We start from the raw sequence: 27447 nt of genomic DNA, 5'->3' as shown, positions 1-27447 counted from the left end.
AGGCCTTTCCTCTGGCGATTCCCTTTATTGCTGGTGGAAAGCTTTTTCCAGGATATTAGTCACCTGCAGTAGCAGAGATTTATTGCGGGTGAATAATCTCCCCGTGGGACATTACCCTAAAGGTTCCCATACACGGGCCGACTATAGCTGCCGATATCGGTCCCTTGGACTGATTCGGCAGCTAATCGGGCCGTGTATGGGGAGAGCAGAGCGGCCTGGCCGACCGATATCTGGCCTGAAATTGGCCAGATCTCGATCAGCCAGGTTAGAAAATCCGGTCGGATCGGGGACCGCAACGGCTCGTTGATGCGGTCCCCGATCCGACTGCCCCATTGCCGCCCACATAATCCGATCGTTTGGCCCCAGGGCCAAACGATCGTATTATTATTTTTTTTACCTAAATGCTCCCCGATATCGCCCACCCGTAGGTGGGGATATCGGGGGAAGATCCGCTCGCTTGGCGACATCGCCAAGCAAGCGGATCTGCTCGTGTATGGCCACCTTTAGGCAAAGAGCTGATATACTTTAGGGCAGTCAGTCATACCTCTAGAGCTAATGTTCCACTGATAGAGTTAGTCACCCAGAATAGTTCTCTGATACCTCGTGTAGCGGCAGTGGTTGTAGAGTCATTTATCAACACTGGGCAAATTTGCCTGTGGGCAGTAACCCAATAGCAAACAATCAGTGATTTGCTTTACTTTAGCCAGCTGAAGGTACAACAATGAATGCAACAATTTGATTCATTGCCATGAGTTACTCCCCATGGGCAAATTTGCCCAGTGTTGATAAATGACCCTACGACCACTTTGAGTGCTCTGACCAGGGCCAGGTCCTCCCACACCAGTCTAAGTCTGACTACTGAAAGCCAGCTGCTGGTGCGGGTCTTATTGTGGATTTTGTGGGTTAGGGACGAGTTTTTCCTGACCCTACACATCAGTACTCCAAACTGTGTAGTTTTTTTCCTCTCAAGCCACTCCCCTGGGTTGCTGTTTAAATGTCTTGGAAGCAGTCTTCTGCTTGTGCAAGTGTAGGTGAGGGAATGCTTTCAATTTATAAATATCTGCATTGTTCTTACTAGGTACTGGAGTTAATAGCATGCTTATTGGCCACTGTTTCAGTGATCTTATTGGTTTATTTGGAGTTAATTGAGTGCTCATTGGTCATTTCTACAGTCATAATACTGTCACATTTGGGTTTATATGCTGATTCTGACTAGAAAAGGTTGTTTTTGCTTGGTGACCTTGCCACCCCCCCCCCCCCAAAAAAAAATATTTTCTCTGAACACCCATGATTGTATCTATATTGCACTATAAAAGTAATAGTATTGAAAATATTAAGGAACTGAACAAGCTCTGTGGATGTAGCACCCACCTCCTCACTGTGGTCCTAAAACATGGGGGGGGGGGGTGCAAACTGAAGGCTGGCTTGGAAGAGTTTTGGAAAGTACGCCTATTTTTGGAAGACTACGAATTTGTTTGGACAGATCAACAATTATTTGTATTCAAAGTTATTTTTTAAAATATTTAACCACGTGTGACAAAACCCTAAGAACTATGGCTGATGGGCACAGACCACGCCCTCCTCTGCATCGCATCCGCCATCCTTGGCACCCACCCTACCTTGCCCCAGTGCTCTGTGGATAGAAGACGTGTTCTAAGCCTTAGAACATGTCTTCTATCCACCGAGTGCAGGCCACGCCCTCCTCCGCATCGCATCCGGCATCCTTGGGACCCACCCTACTTTGCCCCACAGTATCCGCGGCCGAACATATTGTATGGCTCTCACGGAATTACATTTTACAGTATGTGGTGTTTATGGCTCTCTCAGCCAAAAAGGTTCCCGACCCCTGCCTTATAAGTTACCTTTCTAATGGCATTAATGTAAATTGCTAGTTGTAGAACATGTGTGGCATATAGCTTACCAATGACAATTTACATTATTTCCAGTAGAAATGTAACTTCAGACATTTTGTCACTTGCTTAGCACAGTTGACAAAACATCCTGTCTGTTATTACACTAAAGTGAATACACAGATTGTACTGAAAGTCGAAAACTGCTAGAATACACCCTAGTTGATACTTTGAACATCAGTGAAGTACCATATAGAATATGTAACATGGATTCATAACATATTAAAAATTGATTATATTAAATTATAGGGTTTTTTTGTGAATTAAACTATTGTTTCCAGTGTTTTCATTCTGGAGTTTGTACATGCCACAGAGTTTTGTAACCCTGTTGGGTATCAAACACTTCAGAAGATGCCCGACATTTATATTCAAGATGTTTTATCCTACAACATGTTGTAAATAAGATATAGTAAAGTGAAAGTTTGATATTGATTTTAAGCTAGGTATTTATAAAATGATAATTTTAGCAAAGATATCTAGTTATCCAGATATTATAGATGGTTGTAGAAATACAGTTACTCATTTTGAATTCACAAGAATGTGTTCTTTTTAAAAATATACTGTTTTCCGAAGTCAATTTACTGTTAGGCTGATGGCACACTGGGAGATTTGTCACCTGTGGTTAAATGCCTTCCCCCTTCTCTAACATTACTAGCACTGTGGGATACATAAGCTTGCTATATGCTTTTAATTGAATATATATAACTATTTTAAATGTCCCGCTGGTGCTCCGTGTGCATTAATGATGTGCGGGTCAAAAAAAACTAGCTTGCTTTCAACCTGAACCCTACCCGACCCAGCTTCTGCCCTGTATTTATAGACCTATAAATTCAGAACCTGGAAGATGCAGGCCAGCAATTTTAGCTAGTGTGCATGGACTTTAACTTTCTCTAACATTAGAATCACCACATTACTCACGATTTTTGTGGGGAAGCTTAAATCAGTTTTATTTTTGTTAAGAAATGATGAATTTAGAAATATATATCATTACACAGACATACAGTGGTGTGAAAAACTATTTGCCCCCTTCCTGATTTCTTATTCTTTTGCATGTTTGTCACACAAAATGTTTCTGATCATCAAACACATTGAACTATTAGTCAAAGATAACACAAGTAAACACAAAATGCAGTTTTTAAATGAAGGTTTTTATTATTTAGGGAGAAAAAAAAATCCAAACCTACATGGCCCTGTGTGAAAAAGTAATTGCCCCCTGAACCTAATAACTGGTTGGGCCACCCTTAGCAGCAATAATTGAAATCAAGCGTTTGCGATAACTTGCAACAAGTCTTTTACAGCGCTCTGGATGAATTTTTGGCCCACTCATCTTTGCAGAATTGTTGTAATTCAGCTTTATTTGAGGGTTTTCTAGCATGAACCGCCTTTTTAAGGTCATGCCACAACATCTCAATAGGATTCAGGTCAGGACTTTGACTAGGCCACTCCAAAGTCTTCATTTTGTTGTCCTTCAGCCATTCAGAGGTGGATTTGCTGGTGTGTTTTGGGTCATTGTCCTGCTGCAGCACCCAAGATCGCTTCGGCTTGAGTTGACGAACAGATGGCCGGACATTCTCCTTCAGGATTTTTTGGTAGACAGTAGAATTCATGGTTCCATCTATCACAGCAAGCCTTCCAGGTCCTGAAGCAGCAAAACAACCCCAGACCATCACATTACCACCACATTTTACTGTTGGTATGATGTTCTTTTTCTGAAATGCTGTGTTACTTTTACGCCAGATGTAACGGGACACGCACCTTCCAAAAAGTTCAACTTTTGTCTCATCTGTCCACAAGGTATTTTCCCAAAAGTCTTGGCAATCATTTAGATGTTTTTTAGCAAAATTGAGACGAGCCTTAATGTTCTTTTTGCTTAAAAGTGGTTTGCGCCTTGGAAATCTGCCATGCAGGCCGTTTTTGCCCAGTCTCTTTCTTATGGTGGAGTCGTGAACACTGACATTTATTGAGGCAAGTGAGGCCTGTAGTTCTTTAGATGTTGTCCTGGGGTCTTTTGTGGCCTCTCGGATGAGTTGTCTCTGCGCTCTTGGGGTAATTTTGGTCGGCCGGCCACTCCTGGGAAGGTTCACCACTGTTCCATGTTTTTGCCATTTGTGGATAATGGCTCTCACTGTGGTTCGCTGGAGTCCCAAAGCTTTAGAAATGGCTTTATAACCTTTACCAGACTGATAGATCTCAATTACTTTTGTTCTCATTTGTTCCTGAATTTCTTTGGATCTTGGCATGATGTCTAGCTTTTGAGGTGCTTTTGGTCTACTTCTCTGTGTCAGGTAGCTCCTATTTAAGTGATTGAAACAGGTGTGGCAGTAATCAGGCCTGGGGGTGACTACAGACATTGAACTCAGGTGTGATAAACCACAGTTATTTTTTAACAAGGGGGGCAATCACTTTTTCACACAGGGCCATGTAGATTTGGAGTTTTTTTTCTCCCTTAATAACATAAACCTTCATTTAAAAACTGCATTTTGTGTTCAATTATGTTATCTTTGACTAATAGTTAACGGTTTTTGATGAGCAGAAACATTTAAGTGTGACAAACATGCAAAAGAATAAGAAATCAGGAAGGGGGCAAATAGTTTTTCACATCACTGTATATCTTGTTACATAAGTGGAATAACACAGTTGGGTAGAAAGCTTAGGGTGTCTTTAAAAAAAAAATATATAAGGGGGATTTACAAACTGTTGGAAATGATAACATTTACCAAGCCTTGTAGATTTAAAGGGGCAGCATGCCCCCTTTTTCAGTGAAAAATTACTAGCACATAAAGGGTTTAAATGGATTATTTATCTTTAGAATAAAACATTTAAACGTTTTGTATTCTATCACTTTAGGGGCATTTGCTTGGGGTCTTTTTTAGTGTACCAGAAAAAAACTCTGAAAAAAATCTGATTAACATTTGGAGTGTGGTAGTGAATCAGAATAAGAAAAAACATGACCCCCTTTCTTACCTGACATACTTTGAATGCCATGGAATGTGTTTCTTGATCATTCACAAACCTGGAAATCTTTTTGTGAATGATTAATTAAAGAAAGGGTAAAGGGACTTGTTTTCTACTGCAATTTTCATGGTAGACACCATGGGTTTAATCCCCTCTCCTAATTGTTCAGGTTTTCTTAAATAACCCATTCAGTGTCAAAAACATACAAAAAAAATTAGAAGATATATAGTGCCCTCTAAAATGTTTGGGACAGACATTTTCCTTTGATTTACCCCTCTGAGTAAAATTTTAAATAAAACAATTCAGACATGATTAAAGTGCACATTCAAGACTTTCAATTTATTTGCATACATTTCAGTTTTACCATGTAGCAATTACAACACTTTTTATACATAGTCCCTCATTTCAAGGCAACATAATTTTTGGGACAGAGTAATAGTGGTTACAGCAGTTGTTGTTGCATATCCCCTGCATGCAATGACTGCTAAAAGTCTGCAATTCATAGACATTACCAGGTGTTGAGTATCTCTGGTGATGCTGTCAAGCCTCCACCTTAAATTCTTGCTTATTCTGGGGGCTTGTCCCTTTAAGTTTTCTCTTCAGCATATGGAAAGCATGCTCAATTGGATTTAAATCAGGTGACTGGCTTGGCCATTAAAGATTTTCCATCTTTTAGCTTTGAGAAACTCCTGTGTTGCCTTAGCAGTATGTTTGGGTTCATAATTTTGTTGTAGGATAAAGCACCAACCAATGAGTTTGGAGGCATTTACTGGAAGTTGAACAGATAAGATGTTTCTATACACCTCAGAACCCATTGTGCAATTGCCATCAGCAGTTACATTATCAATGAAGATAAGTGTGCTAGTACCTGTGGCAGCCATACATGCCCAAACCATAACACTCCCACCACAGATGGCATGCTTTGGATCTTGGCCAGTTCCTTTTCATCTCCCCACTTTCCTCTTGTCATCACTCTGATACAGGTTAATCTTGGTCTCGTCTGTCCATAACACCTTTTTCCAAAATTCTGCAAGCTCTTTTTAAGTACTTTTTCACAAACTGTATTTTGGCCATCCTGTTTTTGTGTCTAACTAGCAGTTTGCATCTTGCAGTGTAGATCTGATCTGTTGGAGAAGCATTTGAGGATTTTCCTTTACCATATTAAGAATTCTTTTGTCATCAGCAGTGGAGGGTCTTCCTTGGCGTCCCCTTTGTGATTACAAGTTTAGTACGTTGTTGCATATCCCTTGCATGCAATGACTGCTAGAAGTCTGCAATTCATAGACATTACCAGGTGCTGAGTATCTCTGGTGATGCTGTCAAGCCTCCACCTCCTTTACCATATTGAGAATTCTTTTGTCATCAGCAGTGGAGGGTCTTCCTTGGCCTACCAGTCCCCTTTGTGATTACAGAGCTCACCAGTGCATTCTTTCTTCTTAATGATATTCCAGACAGTTGGTTTTGATAATCCTAAGGCTTGACCGCTGTCTCTAATGGTTTTATTCTTGTTTTTCAGGCTTTAATAGCTTCCTTGACTATCTCATGTTGAACAATGGCAACTACAAACTCCAAATGGTAGAACAAACCTAGGTATCTTATCCCTGCACTAACAGAGCAATGCAACGCACCAAGTAATCAAACACCTGTGAAGCAAATTGTTCCAGACAATATGGTGTCCTGAAATCAGGTAGATTATATATTTTTAAAAAAGTGGTCATTTCTGCATGGTGAAACTGGAATGCAAATAACTTAAAAGTCTGGAATGTGCACTTTCATCATGTCTGAATTGTTTGATTTAAAATTTTACATTGGTGAGCAAAGGGGTAAATCTAAGAAAGTCTTTCTCCCAAACATTATGGAGGGCACTGTAGAAAGGGGCTAATACTTTTTCACTTCACTGTAAGAAAGGAAAACTTATGCACCCTAATATGTTCATTTGGATGTTTCCAGACTCAGTTGTGACCACCTCTCTAAAAAAAAAAAAATGAATGATTTCTCCACTTGTAGGATAACCAGACTCTCTTTACTGAGCTATTTTGTGTACTGTATGTCTGCCATTAAACTGTTAAAGTTTGGGGAAGATATTTGCCTATAAGAACACACCTTAATCCATAACAGAGCATAGACCCCACACTTGGCAGTCTAAGGTTTACAAGCTCAGACTTCTAGTACAGTTTATGTAAAAACCATCACTAACCAGTTGATCACATTGTAACTCATGGCTGCCAGCTATGGACCTGGGGTGACCCAAGAGTCACACTGGCAGCACACCTCGCACCATATTTTCCTGCAGAAATATATTAGAGGGGGGGGGGAACCCTATCTGGTGTGTGAATCTTTGATGGTGTTTGCACGGCAGGTTGTTAAATAATCAAGTACTTAACTACTGACCTTCTCCCTAGCAGATCTATGCAAGCTTCATTCAACTAAAAATGCAAATGTAGATTTTTAGGTTTTGCTTTTTCGGTTTGGATAGATTACAGCCAAATCCAGAAGATGATTGTGTCATAAACCACAATCTTAAAAAAAAAAAGTGACTGTGAAAAGCAAATTTTTTTTTTTTTAGATACAACTCAACTAAACTGTACTGAGCCAGGCAGGTTTTAAAATTTAGGCTGCCACACGTGGCGTTTTTTTCCGCTGCGTTTTTTCTAATTTTCTCAGCGGCTGAAAAACACCCGATATCATCATCCATAGAAATAACTTGAAAAGACTCAAAGCAAACCACACAATGCGGAAATACGCTAGAAAACGCCTTAGCACAGATTTTTCAAGCATTGGCCGAAATACGCCAGGATTTGCAAAGCAAGCTATTCCTATGTGTACACAAAGGCAGCTGCCAGACCTAGCGGAAATACGCGGTTTTGCTATTTCGCACTATTAGCACCATGGAAACGGGATTTGCTACGTCACCAGTACTAGGCTGAAAAAACGCCATAGTCAGGGGCTGTGTGGCTTGTGCAGCGTTTTTAGGCAGAGAAAAACGCCACGTGTGGCACCAGCCTAACAAAAGATATCTTTCCACTTACCAAACACAACACCAGGGCAGGGGTATTCTGCAGTGAGCATTGCAATCTTGTGATTTGTTAGACCATTTATTAAGTGGTGCTGTAGTACCTTTTACTATACAGTGGATAAGAAACAAACCTGCCAAGCATTTTAAGCAAGGAGTCCCTGCCAGGGGTTCAAAGTTTAGGGATTATATACAATGAGTGGTATCCCACTGGCAGCCAACAGATACCACTGTTTAAGTGGTATCCCTTAAAAAGGAGTCCAATACATCCTTCAGTTTTTAGACTTTACTACAAACAAAAAAATATTTTTTTGGAAACTGAACACAAAGTTGTTATCTACCGGATTAAATATATCTGACTAGTTATTAGAGTGAACTACATGTGTTCATACTGCAACAAAAAGGGAAGAACTAAATGGCACAGACAGCTTTTTTTATTGTGAAATGAAAAACAGTACTGCTTTTATTCATTCATGATAAAGTCACCTAGAGAGATTAAATTTGTATGTTTGCACTAAAATACGTATTTTTGTAAACAGCAGAGCAAATAATCCTTTCGATCTAATAAACATCCCACATTAAAAAAAAAAAAAAAAAATATTAGATCACTTTAAACAAGCCTCACAATAACACTCCCACATGCCAAGAGGGATTTGGCTGTGTAGTATTAGTTTGCCCATTTTATCATCTTTAAACCCTTTAGCCCAGGTACACCAGCGTCACGCCGCAGAGCAGTGCGCCGATAGATTTCCTTTGCCTCACCTGCATTACCCGCCTTGTAAGTCAGACATCTACCCGGTATGAAACCCACCCAGCTTTTGTAATCTGTGTCATATACTCAGTGCTGGATCTTCCCAGTTTGTAGGGCATATTTAATATATTCTGAATATAAGCTGATCAAAAACTTTAACACAGGAAAATATTGTGTTTTCTTGAACTGTACACCATAATTTGACGTCAAACAGAACAAAATCCAAACTTTATATACACACAGATTTGTTGCATTTACAAAGAAAATATGTTGCAAACATTAAGTCAGGCAGCTACCACATTGGTTTATGCAACTTTATTGAAGAAAAAAAAAAAAAATTCTAAGAGCTATTAGTTGATCAGTCAACCATTGACGCTTGCATCATGTATTCAGTGCTATATTAACAGTGTTTTGGAAGATAGATTAACTAATAGCTCAGAGCCTCCAAAAAAAAAAAAAAAAAAAAATAATTTGTCAAAAGAAAAAAAAATTACAAAATGTTTTGATCCTACTTGGTATTCAATGGGGTGTCACCTTTCAATTTCCACTTGTCATATTTATTGACATGCATAAAATACATCACATTTTTCTGTTCTGCTGCTATACATTTTCAAACACCAACTCTCCACCCAAAACATCAGTTATGAGCATAAAGTACATCTTGTGATCTCAAATTTCTAACACTGGAAGGGTTGACCAAACATGTTGTCACTGCATTTCTGCCACCCAAAAATGCTAGACAATTGAGCATTCCCCCCCCCCAACAAGTCTCCCCAAAGGCGCTAAATCTTCACCATTTCTGTGAGAAATGAAGGATGGGTTTAGTCTCATAACCAAGTTAAGTGAAGACGTTGGCCAGGTATAACACATGCTCCGTTTGAAAGATTATATATCTTGGGCAATAGTATTCTGGCAACTACTTGACAGTCTATAGCAGTTTCTGTCCAATGCTGAACTAAAGTCTTCCCATGTGAGCATGTGCATGAGGGGAGGCAGCACAAAAAAAAAAAAAAAAAAAAAATAAAATTAAAAAAAAAAAAAAAAAAGAAGTGGGGAAAGGTAAGTAGATGAGGTCTGAAAGGGAGAGGGAAAACAGTAATTTAAAGTTTATTCCAGCTATAATGCAGGTTATTCAGACTTGAAGGTAGCATCACATAGCATACTTCTGAGTCCATTCCCGGGCTATTCTGTTGTACCTGCAAGTATAGAAAGGAGAGCATTATAAATGAATACAAGTCGTCAGATCAAGGACCCCATCAATGAGCCCACAAGGTTCTCAGACAGAAAAATTACACCTGTCTCATTGACATCTACCAGGTTTTTGACCAGATATTACTCAGGGAGGCCTGTCAGAGGGCCCAATACATGGGCAGATAATCTGCCGAATTGGTCTGAAGAGCGGAGTTGTCAGATATGCAAGTAAAAACGAAGGATTTTTTTACCCCATCTGATGATTCAATATTAACTTTACAATGCTCTGATTTTTACCTTCCCTTCTCCTTTAAGAAACATCAGTAATTTAAATCTTTATTCCACCAAAGTTCACTAAGAAATGGTAGTGCTATACTAACCACATTAATGTAATCCACAGGGCAATATAGATGATTATGTAGCAATGACAAAGAACGTACAAGCCAAATTCAGCCCATGGCGTAGTAGAGGCCTGTCCCAAATCATGCACAACAACTGCTAGAAAAACAGAATCCCTGCCTGAAGGGTTGGATAATACTTGTGGGGTATTTCCATATTAATTGCGGTGACAGACACTACCAACACATATCCGTAAGTGGGATAACATATACCTATTACAGCAGTGTAGAGGTAGATTATGTATTTTAAGATTTTGGTGTATACGGTTCTTGTTAGGAAGCATACTGTAGTGCAGTTTATTTGTGATCACCAGCCAGCTGTTACTGTTGGTTTAAAAAAAACCTCCAAAACATCGTCCGAGTATGGATTTCAAGTAGCCCATTAAACAGATTATAAATTAATACCCATATAACAATGCATAATGAATCTTTTTTGGTATCATAAACACATTGAATATGTTCTCTATCATGTTAACAGCCCATTTACTAACGCTCTTTTTTTTTTCCCCCCTCTCGATTTGGATTTTTATAGCTAAAAAGTTGCAGGTCGCAAATTTAGAGATTTACTATGCATCAGAAATCCAGCTAAAACCTGCAGCGATCATGCAGAAGTGAATGGCAGAGGTCCCTTCCCCTTCCTGAAAGATCATTCTTTTGCCTCAGAGGTTTTGGATTTTCTACACTGGTTTTTGTGCAACAATTTAAAGAATTTGCATTTTTGCCCGACAACTCATAACAGACATAGTTTCTGCAACTTTCCCGCTCTATAGTAAAATGTCATACATTTGTGGAAATGAGTCGAAATTTAAAAAAAAAAAAAGTTAAGAGTGATAAATGTAAGACGTGATACAGGTGTGTTCCTGTTAAAAACCAAAAGTAAACTGCAAAGTGTTCTGAAGTGCACAGTAATTTTAAGTCATAACGTGGATATGCATTGCCTTTGCAATGAATACAGAACACTCCAAATCATGGCCAGCTACCTTCCACTGGTCTTAATATCTAAGTCGGCTTTGACAAACATGTAATGAACCCTCTTTAAAACTGGGATGGAAAAGAAGTATAAAAAGTCACAAAAACTGAAATAAGCACATCCTACTGCAGCAGCCAGTAAGCTTATAATGGGATTGATTTCCATATCTTCTGCAGTACCCAATCAGACACTATAGTATAGGACAAAATTCTTAAAGACAAAGTTTTCTAAAAACCCTACCTTAGACAGCAACGCTGGGGGCCAGGCACGTATCCTGGGGACCATGCAAGTATCCTGGTCTAATGTAATTAAAAGACAGGACACTCAAAATGTGCCTTGCCTGAAATGGCTGTGTTCTATAGTAGAGCACAGCTGGCAACTCTGCGTGTCCCACCATTGTCAATAACAGTACTGTTTCCCTGGAGTGAGGGTAGTACCAGATGTTTTTCAGATATAGCACCCAACACCCAACCACCACACAAACCCCCCCCCAAAAAAAAATAAACCCATGATGCAGTTCAAATGTATTTTAAAAATTGGCACAATGTAAAACAAGAAATTCTGAAGTGCAGATACGCTAGCAACAACTTTGCAGCCACACACAACATGCAGCTGAACATCCTTCTGCAGATAAGGACTGATGTGTTTAACACATAAGATAGCAGCAGTTCCAACAACACATTTAAAAGGCTGTTATAAAATGTAAGTCTAAATATTGCAAGAGAAAATGACCATGGCTGCGCTGTTCACTTATTACAAGGTCCCAAATCCTAGTTACAGTGATAAATCTGGCCATGCAGTGTGCTATTTAATGCCACACACCAAATAACCCTTTCAATAAAGCACAGAATATGCAGAAGCATTTATTTCAAAGTCATGCTCTATTCAAGTGCTTGCAACACTTCGTTGTCAGCACAACAAAGTAAAGCACGCTTACCCTACAGCATAGCGTATTTTTCTGTCCACTCTCTTGCTAGCCTATTGTACCTAGTAAATTAAACAGAGACTTGGGAACTGCACATGTATAAAACAATAACTGGAATTTTAAACCCTTTAAGTTCTGTTTTTGAATGCCTAAAAAATGATACTTACTTTTCCCTATCTGTTTTGTAGATCCGTGCAATCTCTGGCACTAGAGGGTCATCTGGGTTTGGGTCACACAACAGTGAACAAATTGACAAAAGAACTGAAAGAGAGGTGCCAACAGTGGTTAGGTTTCTCACAAATAGAGTACAAAATATCAAATATTACTGCCATTAGCTACCAGCACTTGATTTTTGGAAAGTTAATCTGCAATGCAAATTGTTCTATAAACAATAAGAAAACCAAGAAATTATAATATTTGTGGATTTAATGCAGAACTGAAAACTATCATTCAACATGCCCCACTGACCTAAAAGACCATACACAAGACACAGTTGGCTCATTATGTTAATAGAAACTGTAGTTAGCACTACTTTCTATTGCAAGTCAACAACCTAATAAGTAATTGGACATGGGACAATTAGAGTTAATGTACAGTGATGCCCTGCACACTGTGAACAATATAGATATGTAATTAAAGAGGACCTGTCCCCCTAAGAAGTAATTTCAAATCCTTTTTTTAGGATGTTAATTAACAAAAATAATTTATACACTAAAGTTTATTTACATTTTGTTTGTCAGTCTTGGAATTTACAGTGACAGCAAGCAGGCAGGCATGTTTTTGCAGACAATGCAAGTTTTACATCACCCCACAAATTGTTTATGTACCAGAATGGGGGACCCAATGCCCATACAAAAGCTATGCAATTATAGACTAAGGAGGAGGGGGAATCTAGCAATTGCTGAATGGAAAGCAAAAGTAACCAACTGTCCCACCCCTGTGCCTGAGGCATAGATGCGGGCTATCGATATTTGACAGCTCAGATTTTTAAATACATTTATAACAGGTATTTTATTGCTACAGGTCCCCTTTAATCTAAATCTAATCAAATGCTTAATCTAAAATATCAAATACTTACATTGTCACTAAGAAAGGAATTGTAGGGGCCACAATTGAAGAATGCTCCAGGTCTGCTAATGAAGTCTAATGCTTATGAAGACAGTTTCAATTGTGGATACAACCAGAAATTATACTGTCCTCCCAAAGTAAAAACATACCATTTTATTAAAACAAGATTGGGGAAAAAAAGCAAGATGAATGCTATTACAAAAAATAGCATTAGTCTTGCCAGTGTTCATTATTCTTATTATCTTACTTTGCAAAGAACATTTGCTTTACCTTACCTTTAGAAATAGTTAAAGCTGGGGACCACTGTGATCTGAGAATATCAAGACAAATGCTGCCATTGCTGTTAATATTTGGATGGTAGATTCTTGTTGTAAACGCAACCTAAGGGGATAAGGGGGGGAATTGGAATATTTGAAGTAACCTAGTAAAACAAATCAAGAAAACTAGGGGGAAGGAAAAAACAAAACGGCGTGCAAGCATTTTTACGTACTTTAGGAGGTTTAAAGGGATAGTCTGTTGGGAAATGAATCGTCAAGAAAAACACACCACCTTGATATGGGCTGTCATTCTGTTAAAAGAAGAACAAGATTACTACAACCGATATGGTAATTAGTACCTGTTGTAAACAATTTATAATCTGTTTTAATCAGGTACAAAAACTGCTATGAGATTAATGTCCAAAAATGATACAACTTTTTTTTTTTTTTTTACACACTATTACTGCAGATGATTTGAGGACATCCACTTAAAAGCCTTTTGCATAATGCTGTGCCCCCAGCACTCTTAAATTACTTTTGCTACAACACCTACCAGCTTTGCTAGATCGCATTTATTGTTTTGTTTTGATTAACACAGGAAATGATCAGTATAACACCATCTTTACACGGTTTACAGCTAAAGAACCTAATGTGCAGTAATCCTTCCCCATCCAACCTTGTTACATGCAAGACACCTTACGGCTATACAAGTTTACCAGTGTATCTAGTTGTAGTTCACAGATGGCCCTCAATTTATTTCCATGCGTATATACTATTGTTTCCTTCTACTCAACTCAGTATTATTGTGTATTCTCAGTATTTGTTGTGCCGTTATGCTGCATAGTACCACTAAAAAAGTAATTTTTCTATTCTCCTGGTTATATACCTTCCCTTTGTTATAAAGCTGAAGCATACAATTTGGTGTCCGTGAATTAAAGGAAGGAAGGCGTTTAGCCGTCTGTCAATTTAAAGGGTAAAATCTGTACACTTATGGCAAGCTAAATATGCACCAAATACCTTCCAAATTAAAAACACTCAATACTCACAGGTCCCATTATTGTTGCTTGCCAGTGAAACACTAAAAAAAAAAAAAAAAAAAAAAAGTATGAGAACGTTAATATCAAGAATATCAAACAATAAAATCATATAATTAAAACAGTACATTAGATGCAAGCTGTAACATGATATTTAAATACTGGCATGCCATCTTATATGCACATTGAGGAGCTGTTCCTCTGACCAGTCAGGGGATACAGTGAACACTAGATTTTTTTTTAAGTTTAGACACAGGATTTGCACTACAGGGAGAAAATAACCTTGCTTCGTAGAAAAATGTAATTCCACAGATCAGTATCAGCCCTTTACCTATATATGAACAAAGCGGGTTTATGGGCTGTCGAACCGCATCAACTAGGTAATGTGTTCCCCCTATCAGACAGGAAAATTAAACCTGCCCAATCAAGGTCAATTTCAGGCCAGATATTGGTTGGGTAGGCCTGTCAGTGGTGCCCATACACTGGCAGATAAGCTGCCAAAATTCTGGAAGAAAATGAAAAGGACCAGTGCCCTGCACTGGTAAAACTGGTGTGTTTGCTTTAGAAACACTACTATAGTTTATTTAAATAAGCTGATGTGTAGCTATTCACATCAGCTTTCTATTGTTCCCATCATTCATGCAGAGCACCCAAACAATTGTAACAGCTTACCCGCTTATTTGAAAATGTACCATGAAATTCTCCAGCCTGTCCAATTATAGTGTTATGGTGGCCATACACATGCAGATTTAAGTTGCCAACTCGGGTCCTTCAGACTGATTCTGAAAATTTGGCGGGCAGGTTTGATTTTCAGATCGGGGACCACGTAGGTTCATTAATGCAGCCTTCGCTCCAATGGGTCCTATCCCCGTTACTGTAATTTGATTGTTTGACCCTCGGTCCGAACAATCGAATTACTCAGATATCGCCCGCCTTAGGACAAGTCTGTGTGCACAAATCTTTTGTTTGAATGTATTACCACTACTACCAAAGTTGTAATAAGCAGCAACTTTGGCACGCAACAGATCTACTTGTAGAGTATAAATACTCTACAAGGTTAAAGGCTTCAAGCTGTTGCCCAACTGCAATTATAAAATATACATAAATGAGGCCTATAGCAGTTTGTAGACTATTCTATACAACTATTGTAAAGCGGACTTACTCTAACTATCCCCCAGTCTTCAAATTTCAGTAACATCTTGTATATAATCCTATTATATAAACAACCTGCTAATTAACCCGGTTTATCCTAATGCAGTCAAATCCAATCTCTAACCTGCTCACACTGAAAGACAAAAGCACAGGGGACACTTTTTGGAAGCACACACTCAAATTAACCAAAAATATTGTACCCTACAATAAACTTACACTCACTCACACTTGACTCTTGTCAAGACAGCATGAAATGTGCCAGACATTCTGTATAATACTTTTATGTAATAACTAAAACATTTAAAGGTACATGGGGAACACCATGTTGTGTCCAAATCTAACCCCCATATATTTGCACTAAGATCGCCTGCAACTGTTTGTGCTTACACTTGTCACATTTAAGCACATTTCTAGTTTCTAATTAAAGCACAGGGATCCCTTTGATGGAAAAAAAACCCTGGCCAGCAAGTTCTTTACAGTCAAATGCTCACTCACTAGGGTTACCTAACAATTTGATTTTGCTTCTTAAGGCTGATGGCCCAAGGGGGAAGATTATTTGCTTGCGATACAAAGAATATAACCACAGGCGACTAATTTCCCTGAAACGCCTTCCCACAAGCAATAATGTAAATCGCCGGTGGGAAGGCACACACATTGCTTCGTTAGTCCGAAGTCGCCCATGGTAGCTAAGACTAAAGGTGGCCATACACGTACCGATATTATCGTACGAAACCTCGTTTCGTACGATAATCGGTGCGTGTATGGTATGTCGGCCGATCGGACCAGTTTGAAAATTTTGATCGGGCGCCATAGAAGGCGCCTGACCAAAATTCTCCCTTCAGATCTGAATCGGCAGAAGGAGGTAGAAATCCTATTGTTTCTACCTCCTTACCTGCCGATTCAGCCCTGAATGGTGTGTGGCGGATCTTACGATGTTTCGTGCGACCGATGGTCGTACGAAACATCGTCAGATCGCCACGTGTATGGCCACCTTAATTGCGGGCTACTTATCTCCCTGTGGAACATGATCCTTAAAGCAAGTGATTATCTTATAAACACATTTAATTAGCTTAAAGATAATAAAACGTGGCACTGCTCTTTATAAGGTTATTTACAGGTTATACGGTGTAAAATAATTGTGATTTTAACGCATTCGACTATCTTACTGTGTTTCTTACCAGCCTTTAACGTTAAAGAGCAGTTAAATAGCAGTAGGAATTCAGCAAGAATACATACTGCAGTTATATATTTTTTCAGGCCATCTTTATCTTCCATAATATCTTCAAAGACGCTCTGTGTCTGCTAGATTATCTATATGTTTTAAAATTAGGTATATTATACAAAAACGCCCATCCACAAATAGTTGCATAGCTGAATTTAAAGTGGCTTACTATCATCTCCGACTGGGCCGGCAGAACACTGAGCTGGAGGATCACGTGCCAAATCATTGAGTTCCTAAAAACAAGAGGAATTGAGAACTTGGATTACATTTATGTTTTTCTGCACCATACAGACATCTTTGCGAAGTTTTACACCAATACCTACACTGTGCACAACAGAATGGCTGCAAATGTTAGAAATAGCATTCTGCAACCCAGGAGCATACAATGGGCATAGCATTGCCCTGGAAAAAGTGCAGGAAGCAGACTGAATTGTAGTTGTTATGAAGCCAAGCAATGTTTACAAATACATGGTAACAGTAAATTTAAATAAACATTTTTTGGTTCTACCGGTCCTAAGAAAGATTACCCTTGAGAACATGCCTACTTGGAAGAAATATAAAAATTGGTTAATTGATTTTCTAGAAGAACAAATGCTCCACTTATTGTACAGCGCTGCGGAATATGTTGGCGCTTTATAAATAAATGTTCATAATAATAATAATAAATAATAATAATAGGCGTTTGCCTTCAGTTTTTTTTTTTTTTTTTTTATTGACCCATGAACGGTCTCAAAGTTGACATAAGTAATGTTTGGTTGCAATAAATTGGAAGTATCCTGCACAAAATCTATATTTCAGGCTTTGCCGAATACTAGTTATACACAGAATTAAAAGGGGTTGTTCACCCTTGGGGATCACTGCTCTACATCATACTAAAAGTTAACTCAAACAGTGGCTCATGAGCAACATGTTGCTCATCAATCGCTTTGGCTGTTGCTCCCAGTAGCCTCAAAGCAGGTGTTCATTTTTTAATTTCTGGTTGCATAAAAATGAGTATGATGCCAAACAGCCTTCTGTAGGTGCCATTCCACATAGGGGCTAATAAGTAGCCAATTAGAGCTCGTATTTCTACCCCCAGGAACCTTTTTCAAGCTTGTGTTGCTCCCCAACATATTGGCATCCCCCAGTGAATAGGGCTTTCTTTGTCCTTTAAGAATAACTGAATATGGAATTCAAGACATTGTAAAGCGTCTATAAAAGCACATATATTGTATTTAAGGAAAAAAAAAAAAAAAAACCCATAGGGTGTAACCATAATTTTCCAAATGGAAAACCTCATCCAACACAAGGAAAAAATCAAAGTTGTTTTTCCCACTAAGCCTATAGCACATGACGTCAGCAAGAAAAGGCCTATACTGTCTTTATCTACCATGTGTGTGTGTAGAGATGGGAATGAATGAGATCCGGATGTTACTGCGCAAATCAGGCAGATTTTGGACAGAATATGCAGCAGTTAGGAAGGTAAAAACATCAAATGTCTTTGTACATAAAAATATAAACCTTTGACTTGGTGGCAGTGAATACTAAATGTTGAATATGAATTCATGTTGAGGAATGCAGAACTGAGAAAGGGCAGATTCCAGAACTAGCACTCATAGCGATGACATAAGCATTAGTCAAAATTTTCAGGGAACTAGAAAGGTTTTCCTAAGCCATATACCCAAACCAAATGTTATTGTCCTGTAAACAATTCACCACAAAATCTTTTTCATTAAAGTGCATAATGCCCTTAATACAAAAACCTATTCCTGCCAGGACACCAAATGATAGTACAGGTATAGGACCTGTTATCCGGAATGCTCGGGACCAAGTATTCCGGATAAGGGGTCTTTCCGTACTGTGGATCTTCATACCGGAAAAATAAAATAGTGCTTTGTATTTGATCCAGAGAAAAGGGAAATCAATTTTAAAAACCTGAATTATTTGATTAAAATGGAGTCTCTGGGAGACTTGCTTTCCATAATTTGGAGCTTTCAAGATATCGGGTTTCCGGATAAGGGATCCCATACCTGTACATGTGAATTACCTCTCAAGAAATTAACTTTGTTATGGGATAGCATAAAGCAGAAATAAAGGTTGCATTGGGAAGCTGGTATGGAGAATTTTGGTTATGACAGCATCTTTTGAATATCAGTGATACTGCACTTTAGGGTAATTATTCATTGGTTTTTTTTTTTAATCGTGTGAAAGACAACACATTGCTAGAAATGTTCCCACATTTAAAGAGAATCAGCCGCAAGATGCAACCAATCGTGTCCAGTGAATACTTTCACATCTTATTACAATCAGATATTACCGTACTTAAAAATGTGCACTGCAGATTTCAATTCATGCCGAGCTGAGATAGATCTGTAGTGTTTTGCCCTAAAATTGGCAAAACCCCATTGCTGTGATAAAAGGGCACCGATCACATTAAAATTCCACCCCAAAACTAATGGACTAACAAAGCACTTCTCCAGTTGTACAATAGCCCCTATCAAAAAGCTTTTGCTCCCAGGGGCAGGCAGCCATCTTGGGGCATACATAATGATTCAGTGTGCAAGCTTGCTAGCCCCCCGAGCTCCCGGTTTTAAGCACTGCTCTGGCATTTTCCATCCATTTCCACCGACATCTTAAGTGGTTACTGAACTGGGGGTAGAGATGAGCTATTAAGTTTAACTATACTACACATGCACAATGCCAATAGGCAAAGGACTGAAGGTAAGAAAATGCTGGTGCAGCGGGAAGTGGCAATTTTTTTTTCCCCAAAGAGCACTGGCTCAAGGAGAAACTTAGTCTATTTCACTTAAGGGTGCCTAATATTTTGCCCCCCCCCCCCTCCTTGAAAATCCTGCTTCAAAAGTAATTTCCCTGAAAACCTCTGCCAAATCCCAAAAAGCCCCTATATGATCCAACAGTTGGTGTAATAGTTGATGGCCAAATCAGAGAAATCTGCTCACTTGGTTACCTTGCCAAACAAGCAGATCTCAGTGTATAGTCAGCTGAACTGGAGGATTCCAGTGTGAGTCAGCAATCTAATATACTACAGACACACAAAACATGGTGTGTTAGTTCTAGATATAAATGGCGTAGCCTGTATTCTCAACCTAAGAAAATATAACCTATTTTGATTTAGAATCTGCTACAACAGGGACCTTTATATAAAAAAAAAATACATTTATGCAGAAAATATTTAAAATGGAACACACTGGATTAATGACCAAGACCTAAAAAACCATACTTTTTCAAAAATGGTTTAATATTGAGAAATCTCTGGATTATAGTATGCGTTTCTACAAATATGAATACTTTATTAACCCTCCATATACAAATTGTGTGAACATTTAAATATTTGTTGAAGAAAATTAAAGCAATGCACATTGCACTGAAGTCTGTTATAGTTAGTTCAATGTACCCAAAAAAATGCTGTGCCTCAAATTCTTTCTACCTCAGCTTTCTCTGAAGGCAGAGATAACCCAACGCACTTCTATCTTCTCCTTTGTGTAACTGCACTGACAGGCACGGCGTCTGTGAAAAACAGCAGGCAGAGAGAAGCCGAGGCAAAGCCCATGTGCCCTTAGCTTTAAGAGGGCCATACATGGGTTGATAAAAGCTGCCAAACTAGGTGGTTCAGGACCAAGCCAGCAGCTTATTGGGCCAACCGAGGGCCTGCCTGATATCTAGCCAATCCGACAGGTTTGATTGTGGACTGCATCTTTGTGTTGATATTTCCTCATCCTAATGGCTTGAATTATGACCCAAATGTTGGCCACAGGCCAAAAGATAGGATCACCCAGATATTGGCAACCTCAAAATGGGCATAATAGTGAAAGATCCACTTGTTTGTCTTTACATGCATGGCCAGCTTTAGGGTAAATTTTTATGACATTTTATCTGGGAGCCAATTATAGTTAAAATTGCAGGAACAAAACCCCCAGGAATTGTCAAAGTGTGACTGTAGTTACACTGCAGGTGCTAATCACAAAATTAACTTTTACATATATTAATTTGCTATTACATACTAGTCACACCATACAAGAGCTTAAAAAAATAAGCTTCTCTATTCTCTACAGCCTGTGTTTTAAAAGATAACACTAATGTTATGTCACCTTCTGTAGCACAAAATTGTTTTGCATGCTTATTAACCAGTGTGTAGAGTAATACATGGGTTTTAAGTGTACAATGTTTTCTGTGTAAAAAACACTGGATGGCACAAAGAAAATAGATGTAGCAGTATCTTTGTCTAAAAGAAATGTTAACCACAGAATTTGATCATATCAATGACTACAGCCATATTCTTCCAATCTGCTCCAAACAAGCAATATAGTTTTTGGTCCATCTACTTCAACTTTACCTTTGTAAGTGAAAAATATATTAGAGAATAATTCATTTTACGTTGGTACTAAATTTTCTGGCAGCAAAATGTCCTTTGCACAAGCGTTGCTGTAAATGTTCCCACCTGCGTGCTTGTATGAGTGCACAGGAAATTTATGGTCTGGGCACACAAATGCTTTTTCAGATAATTGTGTATAAAGTGCCCAAGAATATTTTACTAAGCCATTAGAGTGAATATTGCCCACATGGAACTAGCAGCAGACAGCTGTTGCAAGACTCTGAAAGTACTGAGCAAGACACATAGCCAGTTACATGTTCATTATATAGCAACCTCTTGTGTACTGGGCCCTGATGCAATTTTTATTCTTTAAACCCTTGTTTGTTACCAATGAACCAAGATACCAACACTGCATAAATAAATGATGTGTTCTAAATATCCAAGCCCTCCACAGGATATAAACATTTTCCTAATTGGAGAGCGCACAACAAGATCTTATATGGCACCTAATAGGTGGCCACACGCTAAGATCCGCTCGCTTGGCGACCTGATATCCCCATCTACAGGTGGGCGATATCAAACCAATTCAGTCGTTTGGCCCTGGGGCCAAACAATCGAATTACAACGACTGGTATAGACGCAGTCGGCTCAGGGACCTCATCAAAAAGCCGAATTATGGAAAGGCCATCTCCCAAAGACTCCATTATAAGAAAATAATTCTAATTTTTAAAATGTATTTCCTTTTTCTATGTAATAAAACAGCACCTTGTAATTGATCCTAACTAAGATAAATAATCCTTATTGGAGGCTTAACAATCCTATTGGGTTTAAATGAAGTTTAAATGTTTTTTAGTAGACAAGGTATGGAGATCCAAATTACAGAAAGGTCCCTTATCCGGAAAGCCTTGGGTCCCGAGCATTCTGGATAACAGGTCCTATACCTGTACAGGGAAAAAAAACATTTTTAAAAATGTGAATTATTTGCCTGTAATGGAGTCTATGGGAGATGGCCTTTCTGTAATTCAGAGCTTTCTGGATAATGGGTTTCCAGATAATGGGTCCTAGACCTGTACTAATGTCTGGCACGTAAATGAGGCTTATTATAACAGTCTGCTTTTCAAATGCTTTGACAGTGGCTGTCTAGAGCTAACTGGTGGGACACAAGTAAAAAACTGCCACACACAAGTGCATCTTTAATGACAATCCCTAAAGTGCATCCACAGGGTTCTTTTTGAGATAGTATGTGACATTTCTCATCTAAAATGTTAATTTTTCAAAACATTGGCCTTATAATGTAAGAAATGTTTGCCAAGTTTGGAAAATCCAATAAAGCTTTTACTGTAATGCCTACCTCAGTATTCATACTTTGAGAGATTTGTGACAGTCCTTAAAGCAATAACACACGTGTAGCCTCACCATCTATGTTAAATAATTTTGTCACTCGCAATTAGTTGGGGCATTTGCTGCCTGCATTAGTCATTACCCTTGAGTGATTGTAAATCAAAGCTAAAGATTATGCAACACTAAGGGCTCTGGCACACGGGGGAGATTAGTCGCCCGCGACAAAACTCCCTGTTCGCGGGCGACTAATCTCCCCGAGTTGCCTACCCCTGCCATCCCATCGGCGAACATGTAAGTCGCCGGCGGGATGGCAGACGCGGTGGCGCGATTTCGCGCAAATGGCCGAAAAAGACTTGCGAGTCTTTTTCGGCGATTTCCTGAAATCGCCCCGCCGCGTCTGCCATCCCGCCGGCGACTTACATGTTCGCCGGCGGGATGGCGGGTCATGGCAACTCGGGGAGATTAGTCGCCCGCGAACAGGGAGTTTTGTCGCGGGCGACTAATCTCCCCCGTGTGCCAGAGCCCTAAGCCTACATCAATATAACAAAAGGAAGACACAAAGTTTCACTATGAACAAGTAACAAATGTTACCTGTGAATCTCAGTAGGCTCCTTTTCAACAACATGCTTGCTATCTGTAACTGTACTCAGTATAACATACCCTATGACTCTACACAAGCTTTTATGTAACAGTATGCTTTAGTCCTCACACTATCAAAACACTAGATGGCTGTCCAAATAGAAGTTTGCTTTGCCAGATACTGTTCTCCAAAGCATTTTAATGGCCCTCCACCTACCCAAATGTATCTGTAATATCAAGGTTTTGCCTAAACAATTTTATTTTTATATCATAGTTGTCATTAAGATATTTAGATAACACATTAGATAATAGATCCCACATCTGTAATATCAAACATGGTTACTGTTACAAAGAGTACAATAGCCCATAAGAACCAGACCTTTTTTTGTATTAAGGTGGCCATACACGGGCCGATTGTAGCTGCCGATATCGGTCCCTTGGACGACTGGCCTGTCCGACCGATATCTGACCTGAAATCGAGGAGTTTAAAAAAATTCAGTCGGATCGGGGACCACATTGGCTCGTTGATGCAGTCCCCGAACCAACTGCGCCTATTCCATTTGTTATAATTCGATTGTTTGGCCCCAGTGCCAAATGCCCAAATTAGCCTTAATTCCCCTGATATCGCCCACCCGTAGGTGGGGATATCGGGAGAAGGTCCGCTGGCTTGGCAACATCACCAGGCGAGTGGATTTTTACGTGTATGGCCACCTTTACTCTACCTGCACTGAAACCATTTAAACTAACTTCAGACATTCTGAACATACCCCTTAATTATTAGCTGCTGTTACATAACTAACATTCTGAAACTCTGTACAATAGAAGGGTGCAAACCTCCAGTATGAGTATGACATTTTTATGTTTGAGGTAAAATGGGTCCTGCTTACTAGACCTAAAAAGCTTAAAGAAAGGGAATGAAGCAAGGACATCTAGTTTTGTAGACTGCATGTCTACAAAACTAAGCCCCTACAGACCTGGTTTGTAGTTTATCAACCTGCCCAATATTTTGCAGGGGTCCGAAAAAAAAATAAAAATTCAATGACTTCAGCCTGTTGGTGTAGTGCTGTATATGCCCATCTATGATGGGTGTGTGAACAAAAGGAATTTGACAACACCCACAGACAAATGGATCCTTTATGTGTATAGCCAACTTGCCATATAAGTTAAACAAGTCTCCCCAAAACTACAGCTAGTTCAAGCAGACCCTTGACAAAGATTACTATAGGCATCTGGAAGGAGCCTCCAAACAGCTGCATAAAGGGTCCTATATGGATCCACCACAGCTGTACCTGTAGAAGACCTCTTGACATCTTGTAGCAACGCAAATTTCAGTCTTCATTCTTCGAGTTCTCATAACAGTATCACACAATGAGACTGAGGTACTAGTCAAGGAAATACAACCTATTAATGAGAGTTTACATATGTTATTCCTTTATAAACTTTGAGTAAAGATCTTATTTCTAATGGGGTTGCTGACAAAGGTGAAGTGCAACTACCACCATCTATTTAACCAGTGCGTTCCTACAAACAATAGGCCAATTGCCTGATAAATAAGCTCATAGGCCATTTAGTATTAAAAACACTGTATATGCTGAACCCATTGGCAAACTGAAGCCATATAACGACTTAAACAGCCACAATATGTCCCACTCATTTCCATTTTGAAACCACTATACTGAGCTAAAAATTATAGTTCTGTCAAGTAGAGCTGAGCGGTATGACCAAAAATTTATATCACGGTATTTTTCAAAATTATATCGGTGTCACAGTATTTGACGGTATTTTTTTTTTTCCATGCATGATTATTAGGAAATGGGGTTAACACCTAAATTAGAGAATAATTACTGCAGTATTGAAAATCAGAGTCAGGCAAGCGAAGGATCGGCAACAGAAAGTCGTAAGGTAAATCAGGCAGGCTTAGTTTCCCAGGCAAGGCCGCAGACAACATAGCACAGGAGGAGGCGTTTGATAGCTTTAAATACCCCCCACGCATGCGCAGAACTGGCACCGTCAGCGCGTCACGGACATGCACGCTTTGACATGTACGTGCGCTTTGACGTACGTGCGCTTTGACGTACGTGCGCTTTGACGTACGTGCGCTTTGACGTACGTGCGCTTTGACGTACGTGCGCTTTGACGCACGCGCACCTGGACGCGCGTGCGCAACGTCCTGTGGATAATGGGACGCGCGCACGCAAGGAGCCGCGTGAGACCGTGCCACACGGGTGAGTACCCTGACACCCCGGTATTGCGGTATCTGAAAAATGAATATAGTTTAAAAAAAAAAACAAAAAAAAACACACACCGGTATTCGGTATTAAACGGTATATCGCCCAGCCCTACTGTCAAGTACCTATTATATCATGCACTCACATCAGAGGCAAAACAGTACCTGACATGTTTATAAAATCGACCTCTTGGCAATTGGTTTAAAGGTGGCCAAACATGGCCATGGACAGATTTACACCGCCAATTCGGCCCCTTCAGAACAAGTCAGCAGCTTTTTATGGGGTCCTCCAAGGGGCCTGCTTGACATATGGCACAAAAATCGGCTAGATGTTTAAAAATCCTGTCAGGTCCAGGATCACTTAAACTGGTTGATTCAGTCCTCGCCCTGATGACCTGCGTTTAATGTTGCTGCGATCTGATAGTTTAGCTCTCTGAACAGCCTGATATTGCTCAACACAGAAGTGGGCATTTCAAAAAAGAAATCCACTTGTTTGGCATGTTTAACTCCAAACATATCCCTGTTCAAGGCCATATAACACTAACCCTGTGAAGTGGCCAATACATCTGACAGGAACAGGCATAGAATATTGCCACTTCCCAATAAGCTGACAACATAAGCAAGACTGACATGCACAGCCATTTCAGAGCCACATTGTACTACTTCCTGGGCCAAAACAAGGAGGAGTACTGTGTGACTCAAACATTAGCCTACTGCACTAACCCCCTGAGAGCGCTACAGTACTGAGGCATGCTGTCAGCATTCTCTAACAATGCACAGAGCACAGCTAAAACACACTTTCCAGAAATAACATAACAGGGACTCTGCTCTACTCAGGTGACAACCGTGACTGAAGCAACTCCTGCATCACAAACTTATTAAAATTGCAACCAAATGAGTGAGGCAGGTTAATAACAGAAGGGGCCGAGTCGTTATGGGGCTTAGAGTCAAAGCCCAAATCATTGCGCGAAAATGAAAGCAAGTTCCAAGGGCAGCCCACAGTTCCTAATGAGAATGCGACACTGTAACATACACAGGTAGGCCTCAGCGTGTTTAACTGTCAGTGACAAGGGCTTCTCGGCCACACGCGTGGCCCTGCGTGGGTTCCCTTACACGTGACAGCCCACTAGCCAGTACACTATCCCGCGCTGCCCTGTGTCACAGCCAGGCAACACCCAGCGCAACAACAGAACTGCGGCCTGACATATCAACTGGAAACACGGGGAACGGACAACCTGCGGCTACACACACGATGACCTACAGCTTCCAACAGGTCCGGCAGGGAGATAGCCTGGAAGCCGTAGTGTAATAAGCTTTGGAGCGCCGCGGGTTAGGCATCCGTGCTTTATACAATGTGCATAGACAGGCAGCGGCGCCATCTTATAATGCGGGAGCAGCCGAAGAGGGGGGAACCGAGGACTTGTGCGCTGGGGTGGGTGTCTGCTGGCTACACCATTACATCACATCTATACTCATGTGTGAATTTAATGTGTCCGTGTATTAATTAACAATAAAGCCTTAGATACGCCGTTTGTGGCTATAGCTTGTCCTGCGCATAAAGAGCCGCATCTACACGAAGTAACGCCGACCTAAGTAGAACGTATACAAAGGCAAACCGCGGCGATTGCACACATTCGCGATGTACTGAATGACACAAACTCCCATGTATAATTCGGAAATTAAGTGATAAGAGGATCTGGCAAGAGCATCCGGCGTATCCAGAGGTGAAATGTTGGCTGCGGCACAGGATTAAACAGCTTTTCCCATCCGGCTATGGCTCCGAGCAGGCCCCAGGCCAGCTCCCTGTGCTTATTGTATACTGACGTGAAGGCGAAGCACATACACATTACAGCACTGGAAGAATATAAACGCGTGTAGGTAGTGAAGAGCCAGCGATTAAAAAAAGGCTCCGGCATAGCTCACCTTGTGGATCCGTTTCAGCGCCATAATTCTGTCGCTACTGCTGCCGGTGCCGGGCGGGTGTTCGGGCGAGCTGGGCGGAGGAGGAGGGAGGCGAGGAAGAGAAGGAGGAGGGAACAGGAGGTGGTGAGGGCCCCCCTTGTACAATATCCGGGACACGCTACAATCCGGAGCCGCCCACTCAATACAAGCGGGGGAGGGGGTGACAGCGCGAAGACTGAA

General features: G+C 40.1%; 1 protein-coding gene across 1 annotated transcript; it reads right to left on the bottom strand.

The window, feature by feature from the left end:
- Nucleotides 1-9167: 9167 nt before the first annotated feature.
- On the bottom strand, nucleotides 9168-27298 carry ube2d3 (ubiquitin conjugating enzyme E2 D3). The gene is given in 7 exon segments (NM_001016064.2): nucleotides 9168-9825; nucleotides 12281-12374; nucleotides 13457-13562; nucleotides 13672-13749; nucleotides 14485-14516; nucleotides 17016-17079; nucleotides 27229-27298. Coding segments are annotated over 7 exon segments (444 nt in total). The 5' UTR covers nucleotides 27253-27298; the 3' UTR covers nucleotides 9168-9779.
- Between the last annotated feature and the right edge of the window lie 149 nt (nucleotides 27299-27447).

Source organism: Xenopus tropicalis, chromosome 1 (genome assembly GCF_000004195.4).
Source record: "Xenopus tropicalis strain Nigerian chromosome 1, UCB_Xtro_10.0, whole genome shotgun sequence".
Lineage (NCBI taxonomy): Eukaryota > Metazoa > Chordata > Amphibia > Anura > Pipidae > Xenopus > Xenopus tropicalis.
This window is presented reverse-complemented; position numbering and strand designations above follow the sequence as displayed.